The sequence below is a fragment of the Diuraphis noxia genome, unplaced genomic scaffold (assembly GCF_037042655.1).
Source record: "Diuraphis noxia isolate RWA-SAM2 unplaced genomic scaffold, SU_Dnox_SAM2 contig0004, whole genome shotgun sequence".
NCBI classification, from domain to species: domain Eukaryota; kingdom Metazoa; phylum Arthropoda; class Insecta; order Hemiptera; family Aphididae; genus Diuraphis; species Diuraphis noxia.
Window position 1 is genome coordinate 42391460 of NW_028301714.1, and position 11336 is coordinate 42402795.

Genomic DNA, 11336 nt, shown 5'->3' on the forward strand with positions numbered 1-11336 from the left:
AGTTTTATCTCCTCGGACTTATAAGATTATAATTATAATTATTATTATTTACAAACATATGTTTTTACTGTTTTTTAAGATATGAGGTATTTATCGCACACCGACGAATTATACAAATTAAGTTTTATAATTATTGATTTTTGCTTGATTTTTTTTTAACCTTAACACTATCACGACTAAATGACGATTTTTGGTACGATATGTCGATATTCCATACAAATTTTTTGTACGATTTTTTTTTCTAAAATATGGTAAATACGATAATGTGATAACTTAAGTACGATATGTTCGGCTTAAGAGGGTGGCAACTCTGCAGTCGTTTCCAGTCCTGTTTATCTTAGTCCGTGTCACTACTCACTACTCGAGTAGTCGAGTATTAAAATCGAGTCTGTTTCGGGCGGCACGACGAGGTGTCCATTCCAATAATTCGAATACTATCGAATAAATCGAAACCATCGAATAGTTCAAATAGGCCGGACTATCGAATAATTCGATACTACCCATCGCTAGTCGTATCAGGACCGAACACAGATATATTATAAAACATTGTTACATATTGTTTTATATATTTGTGGGACCGAAAGAAAAGTTTCATTAAAAACCGCCAAAAGACCTAAAGATCGATATTTGATTTGACCGAATATTTTTAGTACATCATTCGGTCGCGATCCGGTCACTCGTCATCGAACAGATTCGTTCATTTTGATTCATTCAGTCGCGACCATCGCAACTCTAACGATGATTATTCAAGAACCTATCCAAGTAAGTAGGTAGTTCTCGTGGATAAAACCTATATCAACAATGACGATTGATGGGTTTGAAGTTAAAAATATCGGATAAACTTACCTACCTATTTTTCTTATAAACAAAGTGATCAGATAGTTAAAACTTGTATACTTTATATACTCATAATTGAATCAAACTTTTTTAATGTTTAAAAAATATAAAGTTGCTGTAGGTACAATGTATAACAGATAAGTAGTACGTGAGTAATACGTTTTCATTAAAAACAATTCTAATAAAATTTGACTGGTTGAATAATTAACTTCTAAATAAGCCTTCCTACATAGTTAAATATTTTTATTTTTAAGATTCAAGAACCAAAAAATATTAATCTGGTCAAATATTGCCTATATATTCATAATTTAATATTTTATTTTTATAAAGTAGATATTGAATTGTTTAACTGAAGACTACCTGTACTTCATATTATTTATTTAAAAAAATAAAACTAATTTAAATCAAATTAATTAGGTTTAAGTATTAATATAGATTGATGTGAAATTATTTTATTTAAAATTCAAATTTTGATTTATTCCTAAAAAAATTGTTATGCTTCATATCTTAATCATCAATAGTTTCTGGTATACTATAAACGAATAAAAACTCTAGGTTTTCAACTTACTTATAATTTAAATACATTTTACTATTATGCTATGCAAATTGTTGATATACTTATGAATTATGAAATTTAATATTTCACAGGCTGCAATTTGGCATTGTTTAAATCACTATGCTTATTCAGATGCAATATTTCTTGCAGAACGATTATGTGCAGAATGTAAGTTTTTTAAATATTTTTATAAGAATAGTAAGTTTAAAATTAATGGATCTAAAGTCTTGCATCTGTATTTTTGGTTAAACTATTTAAAGTTCATAATCTATGATTTAATTATCTTAATACTTTTAATTGTTCATTTATTAGATTTATAGTATTAGCAAGGATTGTCTTCCCAATATTAAATATTTACATACTTATGACACTTAAATTTATACTTTATTTAACCTTATTATTTTTTATTTTTCATTCAAATGTATTTTGCTAATATTTTATTGTTTGAAAAATGTCTTATGATGGTAATAATTTAATTTACTCCATTTATATTTAAAAATATATGTTAGGAAAAAAAATAATAGCTAGGTGCAAGTATCATAGTTAAAAGCAAATATATTTTGATACTCGGTCTTACAAGAGAATCGTACTGTTTACTGTTTAGCATATGTAGACTGAGTTTCATACCACTGCCAAACCATAGAATCCCTTCTTTTTGCAATCTTTGTAAATGGGTATACTCACTATTCCACTATTGTATGTCGCTTGCAATTAGTGCTCATGTGTATCTGGTTGTGAGGTGTGGGTGATGCACAAGAAAGATTACAATTTGTTGCGATGAAGTACTTTTCTCTTGTGAGATAGAATATGGGCACCCAATTGAATTTTAATGTTATTTTATCATTGTTATTAATAAATATCTCTTGGCTAATATTTATTTTGTTACCTCAAAATTACAGACAATCTTTAACTATTAATAAAAACTAACATCTTATTGATTTTTAATAATGTACTCAAAAAATTATATTTTAGTTGATTCAGATGAAAGCATCTATTTATTGGCTACCTGTTATTATCGATCAGGTAAACCATCTCAAGCGTATACGATTTTGAGTGGAAAAAAAATAGTGTCAGAAAAATGCAAATTTTTATTAGCCCGTTGCTGTGTTGATCTTCACAAGTATGTATACATTGTATACTTCTGTATCATATTTATGTTTTTGCACATCTGAGAAAAAAATACAATGCTAATTTTCTTATAGGGATTATTTAACTAATTACTAGTATACAGGGTGATTTTTTTATCGAAGAACACTCATACTCATACACTCATACTTTTTTAAATAATGAGTGTTCTTCGATAAAAAAATCACCCTGTATACTAAGTAATTAATAAATGTATTTTATATTATTATTTTATTAATCAATTTGTAGGTTGTCTGAAGCAGAAACTGTATTAACTGGTAATGTAGGTGATTTAATATCATCTTCATCATGTTCATCATTTATCGAAACCATAATTTCTGATTATGGTGACAGTGCTCCATTTGCTTTGCAACTGATAAGTCATATTTGGTGGCGTTCTGAGAGATCACATTTAGCTGCCGAGGCCTGTCGCAAGGCTTTGTATTTAAATCCTTTTTTGTGGCAATCATTCCAAGACCTTTGCGACAGAGGTGTTAAACCTGATCCTGAACCTACTAAAATATTTAGGGTAAAATATTTAAAATGTTTAATCATTATAAATTGTATTTTGGTTTATTTATTCTTATTATTTTTAGGTTGACCATTTAGACAATTTTAATAAATGTCTAGGTTCAAATTCTCATGTCAATTCAACACCTTTATCAACATATAATCTTTCATATGAATCAGTAAATACATTTAATAGGTGAGTTTATAATGATTTAATATTTTGGATGCCATTGGTGAATAATTGGTGTATTTGACATGTTAATGAAATTTTTGTTGTGTCATTCATGAAATGCACCAATCATTATTTCCAAAATTATTGGTCTAATTATATTATAAAATTGTTCAAAAACTAAAATATTTTATATTAATTTCTTAATAGATTACAATTAACTAAATATAAAATAATTGCTGCAGCCAGTGGTCTAACAGTGCCTGTGTAATATAATTTATCCGTACTTATCACCATATGCCATACATTAAAAATTATACCTTTAGTATGAGAATTTAATTATTTTTATACATTTTGAATAAATTTGCATTAATATTAAAAAAAAATCTTTTCAGTCAGTATGATAACTTTTTAATCATTATAATTATTTTGGGTAATTTTTCTATTTTATATATTGTACATTTTTGTCAAAATATTATAATTATATATTAACTGAATTTTTGTATAAAATAAATTAGAAGTTGTTTAAAAAAATTAATCTGAGTCCATGAATTTATTGTTTATTCTAGTAGCACACCAGCTCAAAAAATGGTCAACATGTCTGTACCTAGTAGTAATAGTTCAATATCCAGTGGTATACAACCATTTACACCTGATATGAATAATGCCAAAGCAATATTTGTTCGACCAATAGGGAGAAAAGTAAAAGTCATTAATGAAAATGCTTACAGCCCATTGACACCAAGGTAAATTAACAATAAACTTTTTTTTTTAGAATAAGATTGTGATAAATGTCTGATACATTTTCAGGTAAATTCTTGTCTCACATAATATACTGATTATAATAAGTCAGCATTGATTAATTTTCTTTATATGGTTATATCAATGTTATCATTATGGTTTAAATGTTAATGCCCTTAAAAATATCGATAGATGTCATTTGAAAAAATTAATTTATAACCTCATAACTAAATAAATGTTATGGACAAAATTTCCATTATTGGCCCAAAACTTTTTGTGAAACCAATATAAAGTTTGTGAATTGTTTTATTTAAAAACCAGATTACTTCATGTTGTTTTAGTATATTATTTGTATTTATATATTGTAATTTCATTTTATCTGTAGTATTACTAAACATCGGTTAAAAAATAGATACAGGTCTGTTATATGCCGCTCAAACCAGTGAAAACTTAATTATCCCACCACTCAAGTTTGTTATCTTCTCGTCATCCATAATAATAAATATACCGCAATAAAAATCCAATACTTTTATGAAAAAACATACCTTTACTATTATGTATCTTCCATAAGTGTTTATGATAACATAGAATTCCAGAATTTTGGGAATCAGATAAAGCCTAAACTATTATAAGCTTAACTATCACCTATACAGAGTGGTCCATTTAGGTGGGTACACTAATTATCTCAAAAAGTATTAACTTTTTTTGAATTTTTTTTTTTAAACTTTTAGGTTTATGTTTTTCTAAAACCATATAATATTTTAATTTTTTTCCCCTTATTTTTATTGGTGAAACTACTATCAACTTTTAATTTTTAAATGGTAACATGATTAAAAGATCATGAATTAATAAAATCATTTTTTTCGTAAATTTACGTGTTAACATTTTTATTTTTTGTTGATTGGTTAGTGAGATACAGTTTCTCAAAGGGCTCAAAGTATTTGTCGTTTTTACTATTTTCTAATAATTTTAAAGACCTGGAGCGAGTAATAAATATGATACGCTGAATCCAAAGTAACAATATAAATAACAATTAAAGATTACTATTGTACTTTGAACCCTAATCATATATTAACTTGTAGACTAATTGGATTTATTTTGTTACCTTGGATTCAGCGATATTAAATTCATCACTAGCTCCTGGTCTTTATAGTTATTGGAAAAATAGTAAAAACCACCAATACTTTGGGGAGCTTTACTCACAAATAAATCAACGAAAAACAAAAATGTTAACAGGTAAATTCATGAAAAAAATGGTTTTATTAATTCATGATATTTTAATTATATGTTACTATTTGAAAATCAAAAGTTGATTGGGGTTTCAACAATAAATATTATGGTGAAAAAAAAATTAAATATTCGAATAACAGTCTGAAGTTAAAAAAAAATTAAAACTTTTCGAGATAATTAGTGTACCCACTTAAATGTATCACTCTGTATATTATTATAGAAAGTCAAACATGACTTATTATTGTTTGTATTGTATACTATTTATTATTATTATATAATTCTATTTATTTTTATATTGTACTAATTCTTTATGTATTTGGTCATAGTCTTATTTTTTTTAAATTGTAAAGTTTTAATATAAAAACTAAACTAATTTTTGCTTTTTTGAAAATAGTTTTGGAGTTTTCCCCCTAGAAAATTCAGATAATTTGTCTATTTGTTCGTCTCAATCAATGGTTTTAGTTCCTTCTGCTACATTAAACGAAACTAATGATCAGAAATTCATATCAAAAAGAGTAAGTTTGGAAGATTTTTAATTTATTTTAATATCTATTTTATTTTTGGTATTATATACAATATTTTTTTAATGTTAAATTAATAGAGTTCTAAACCAGTATTTAGTCAGTCAGGGAATACAAGTAATATTAACAATTTGGGCACACAACAAATAACTATGCCTTCAAGTCCAATGTCACACGTTGTAAGACGTAGTAGTCGAATAATCACTAACAATTGTTCGGTCAAGGTAACTTTTATTTTCAAATTAAAATTTATATTTTCAACTTTTAAAACAGCAATAATGTTAATACAATATTGTATACAGGAAAATACTAAAAGTCCAAATAAAAAGTTTGCTAGCCCAAAATCAGCCACACGTAAAATAAAAAGTGGATTGCTTCCCAAAAAGTCAGTTTTTGCTGATATAACTGAAAGACATCCAAAAGAGCGTGGAGCAGTTGAAGTAGAAACATTGACACTTGCTCAACAAGCTCTAAATTTACAAAAAAAGACTACAGGTGATGAATGACATTTAACTCATTTTTTTGATGCTGTTAGTATTAAATAAAATAATTTTATATTTGACTATATAGAAGGACTTTTGTCATTGCTAAGAGATATTGGAATCGCATACTTGCAACTGTCAAAATTTAATTGTAAAAAGGCAATTCAGTTGTTTCAAAGTTTACCGCCACGACAATATAAAACTGGTTTCATATTGTCAATGATTGGCAAAGCATATTGTGAACAGTCTGATTATTTGCAATCCATAAAGTATTTACTAAACTAATGTTTATGAATTACTATTATTGATTTTAACTATCTTTCATAGATATTTTAGCGAAGTCAAAGAACATGAACCATATAGAGATACATTAATGGAACTTTATAGTACATCTTTATGGCATCAACAGAAAGAGGTTGCTTTGTCTGCTCTAGCACAAGACATGACTGCTTTAGATAGAAATTCTTCGTCTACTTGGTGTGTTGTTGGTAATTGCTTTTCCTTGCAAAAGGAACACCAAACTGCAATAAAATATTTTCAAAGAGCTATACAAGTGAGTAAATATTATTAAATAATATTGATTTGTTGTTTAGACAATGTAAACATTTTGTAAATTTGTATTTTTTTACTTATAGGTGAATCCAGATTTCCCCTATGCATACGCTCTTTTAGGAAATGAGTATTTAGTCACAGAAGAATTGGAAAAAGCTATTACTTGTTTTCAAAAAGCTGTTAAATTAGATCCAAGACATTATAAATCTTGGTAAAAGAATATTTATATTTTATACTTAATTTCCTAGTTATTTTATTATAAATTATAAAATAATATTTATATGAGCATGAAGCTTTTTATTACATGTATTGTTATTCACTATACCCAAAAACATTTTCGAAATATTTATATTTATTTTAATTTATTTATACCATGAACTTAATTATATTGTTTAATAGTACACTTATAATGATAATATCATTGTTTTAGGTATGGAATTGGTGCTATTTATCAAAAACAAGAACGGTATGAATTAGCTGAAATGCATTATAAGCGAGCTTTAAGGATAAATCATAGTAGCGCTTTAATCATGTGTCATATTGCTGTCGTAAGTAAAGTGAATTTTAATAACCAAAATCAAGTTTCTAATTGTCATTAATTCAGTATATTTTATAATATAATTTTAATACTTCAAAAATGTTTACTATGTTTCAACATTTTTTCAATAGGTACAAAATAGTATGGACAAACCTGACCAAGCATTACATACTTTACATATAGCTTTAACATTAGAACCTAAACATCCAATGTGTAAATATCAACGAGCACAAATTTACTCTAAACTTGGTAAATTACCAGAAGCACTGTATGAGTTGGAAGAATTGAAAGAAATTGTGCCAAAGGAATCTCTAGTCTACTTTTTAACTGGAAAAGTATATTGTAGTACCATTCATTTTTTCAATTTTTAATTTTTATCTTTCTTAGGTACATAAAAAACTAGGCAATATACACCTGGCATTAATGAACTTTAATAGAGCAACTGACTTAGATCCAAAAGGGGCCAGTAATCAAATTAAAGAAGCAATAGATCCAACCAATAATCAATCACCATTGGATGATTCAGGTTAGTGCATATTATTTATTCATTGAAAAACAATGTTAATCAAAAATACATATTATAATGTTTTTGCTTATTGTAATTATGTCCATCTATTTATCATATCAAATCTATAATGCAAAAATATTCTTATGTGATTTGTAGTGTAATGCTTACTGTGAAAATTGATCCATATTTAACTCTTAAAACTATTACCAGTTTATTGTAAATAAGAAAATATTTATTAAGTCAGTTAGTGAGAAAGTATGGTTTTCAAGTATAGTAATACTATATTGTCAAAATTTACTTTTTTAGATTCTGAACGAAGTGATGAATGTATTGATTTTACAATGATGTGTTTTTTTTTTGTGTCTGTGTACAGCATAACTAGTCGAAATAATGCTTCAATTTCAAACTTTGGGAGTGGTTTCCGATGTAAAAGTGAATATCCTTGGTGCATTATAAAAGTCAAAAGTTAACATTTTCCAACAATTTTCAAAAAAATCGAGAAAAACAAAAAAAAAATAACAGAAAAACGAGAATTTTTAAGCAAAACCAGTTTTCGACCAAATCGGTTTTCTTATATGGTTGTAATTCAAAAACTAATCATTGTTTATACTTGAAATTTATACCAAATGTTTAATTTTCAAAATGTTTTGACTTTTTTTTGAGTTATTTATAGACCACTGAAATTTTCAATTTTTTTTTGAAGCGCCAGTAAAAAAATGTTGGACGACCAAAAAACAAGAAAATTTAATTCAAGGTTCCTTATGAGTTGTTCTTATTGTAGCTAAAAAAAATTTAAAATCGTTAGTCACAATTTTTTTGAAAATGAAAATTTCATAAGTTAATTAGGTTGGCATTTTCTTTACATGATTTAATTTTCAAAATATTTTGACTTTTTTTGAGATATTTTTAGACGACTGAAATTTTAAATTTTTCTGAAAATTTTTTTTTTGAAATGTTGATCAAATTTTTTTGGCCCTATCAAAATGCTTGAAATTTAATACAAAATTCCTCATAAGTTATTCTTGTAGTTATTGAAAAATTATAAGAATACATACGCACAATTTTTCAGTTATCTGAAATAGAAATTCATAAAAGTTTTTTTAAATCTAAGATTTGAAAATTAAATACTAAGCTCTTAACACACTGTAACAATAGCAGTTGAAAAATATTAAAATATATAGCCACAATTTTTTTTTACAAGCATTCAAATTTTAATTTTGACAACATACGTAAAAATCACAAAAATTCGTAAATTATTTTATCCTAGAAATTCATAAAAAATTTTCATTTTATATCTAAGATTTGAAAATTGAATACAAGGTTCCTAAAATATTTTTACAATAGCAGTTGAAAAATAAAAGAAATGCATAGTCACATTTTTTTTTTACAAGCATTTAAATTTAAATTTTGACAACATACGTAAAAATCAAGAAAATTTGCAAATTATTTTTAAGCCAAAGATTCAAAAAATTTTTATAATCTATAATATATCTTATACAGATAAACAGTCTCCGTTCAGAATTGTTTTTCGTGTACAATGATACCTATCATTGCATTCAAATTTAACCTACTCTAGTCAGAGGTCCACCCCTCCCCCTAATGTACAACAGAGTAATACCCACTTACCCGCTTTTTTATCGCTTCAATATAATTTATCAATCACTGAGCTATACACCCGATCATAGTTGGTAAGTTATGCCAGTTATGATATGCTTAATCATAGTCTGTAAGTTAAGGTATTGTCAACATTTGAATAAAAAAAAAATGAGAATGAAAAACCACCAAAATTATATGCTGATAAATTTGATATGATGAATAATTGAATATTGATGCTAATTTAAATAAAGTTCAATAGTATTTAAATAAAAAATTTACATACCAATAACAATTTTATAAAATGAAACTAAAGTTATATTATAAAAATAACTACATTGACAAAATATAATTTATTTATATTAATTTTATACATTTTTATTTTTTTTTAGATGATCCTTGATGCAGTAACTTAATTGTTTGTTTATGTATTTATTTATTTTATAACATTATAATCAATATTATCTTCTTAACTAATATTTTTAAATTGTTTATTGCCTTGAAAATGTATTTTTAGTGGTTATTTAAAAAAAAACATGATAATAAAAAAAAGACTGCTGAGATGCATTATGAAATGAAAGCTGCTTTTGGTTGAAAACTACAAATAAATTATATTGTAGAACCAAAGTCATTTTTAACAATTCCTATTTTTATTTGTTTATTTTTTTTTTTTTTTTTTTTTGATTCAGTAAATAAGTTTTGTGGCTTGTATCAAAGTTCCTGATTTTTAGAGCTCATTTGTATTGTTAAAAAATAATATTATCGTGTATAATTCTTATTAATCTAAATTTACATGGTATATTTTATTGCCAGTATCTTAATGTTTTGTAAACTATGAAATGTAAATATACATTTTGTAAGCAGCCTCTTATATAAATTAATTGTTTCATTATATTATTATACACATTTGAAAGTTCTTATGAACATAAAAACTATTAGCTTAATTCAAATTGTTACTTTTTTATTTAAAAAAAAAATTGGTAAATATTAGTGTAACAAGTTATATTATGTATAATTAAATATAAATTATCTATCAACATTTATTAAATTAAACTAGCTCTAAAAATCTAAGCCACAAGATGAATATAAAATTGTATTTGACTAACATAAATTTATATTTATTTCTATAGTAATATTGTAATGATACTAATATTATTACATAAATAAATATTTTCAAAATATTCAATCAATAACTATTCTATCCGGAAACACAACAAAATATAAAAAATATAAAGCAATAGTTTTTATGCAAAAAGTTACATTACTTTATGTAAGGTTCTATGCAATTAAAAAATATTTAATGTAACAATGTAGTTATGTTTAATATGCATTGTTGTTTTAGTCAATATAATTTTATGTTTAATATTATAATCAATACTTTTTAACAAAAATCATTGTATTCTTCATCAATGTTTATAATAATTCAGTTAAATGTAATAAACACTAATTATAAAATTGATCTTTATTTCACTTGAAGGAAAATTCAGAAAGTTTTAATCTAAAGTCAAACTAAATATACTTTTACATTTAAATTAAACTAATATTAAATTTCAACTTGATATTATTTAATGCGTTGGTTATCTAGATTTATTTTGAACTTGTAATTAATTATAATTAAATTAAATTGTAATTGTGATTAAATATTTAATCTAAGTTAATTTTATACCTGTATTTAATTAATAAATATTTATTGTACAGACATAACTGATAATTTTATTTTACATTTAGACATTTAGATATTTAATTTAGAAACTTGTTGATGGAAAATGACAAGTTTACAACAGTGATTTATGTTAAGGGAAAAATGTTTATTGATAGAAAATTAATTATTATGTTACTCATTGATTTGGATATATCTATTCTAAGTAAATAAAATGTGATAACATTTATCATAAAATAATATTGACTGATATTAAAATTACTTACTGTCTACTAATGTACCTATGTAATTATTTTAAATAAATCTATAGTTTA

At 24.9% G+C, this 11336-nt stretch overlaps 1 protein-coding gene across 2 annotated transcripts; it reads left to right on the forward strand.

Annotated features, from left to right (window-relative positions):
- Positions 1-351: 351 nt before the first annotated feature.
- Positions 352-9841, forward strand: Cdc27 (cell division cycle protein 27). 2 transcript variants are annotated; one of them, XM_015518944.2, is made up of 16 exons: positions 352-762; positions 1486-1561; positions 2366-2513; positions 2768-3047; positions 3115-3224; positions 3770-3943; positions 5563-5683; positions 5770-5913; positions 5992-6184; positions 6260-6440; positions 6499-6724; positions 6807-6934; positions 7154-7271; positions 7393-7596; positions 7649-7787; positions 9755-9841. In XM_015518944.2, exons 1-16 carry the CDS (start codon positions 739-741, stop codon positions 9763-9765), a joined length of 2277 nt encoding a protein of 758 aa, XP_015374430.1. In that variant the 5' UTR covers positions 352-738; the 3' UTR covers positions 9766-9841. The 2 variants fall into 2 exon arrangements, with proteins under 2 accessions (XP_015374430.1, XP_015374428.1); XM_015518942.2 differs by having other exon boundaries at positions 353-762; positions 3767-3943.
- The last annotated feature ends 1495 nt before the right edge of the window (positions 9842-11336 follow it).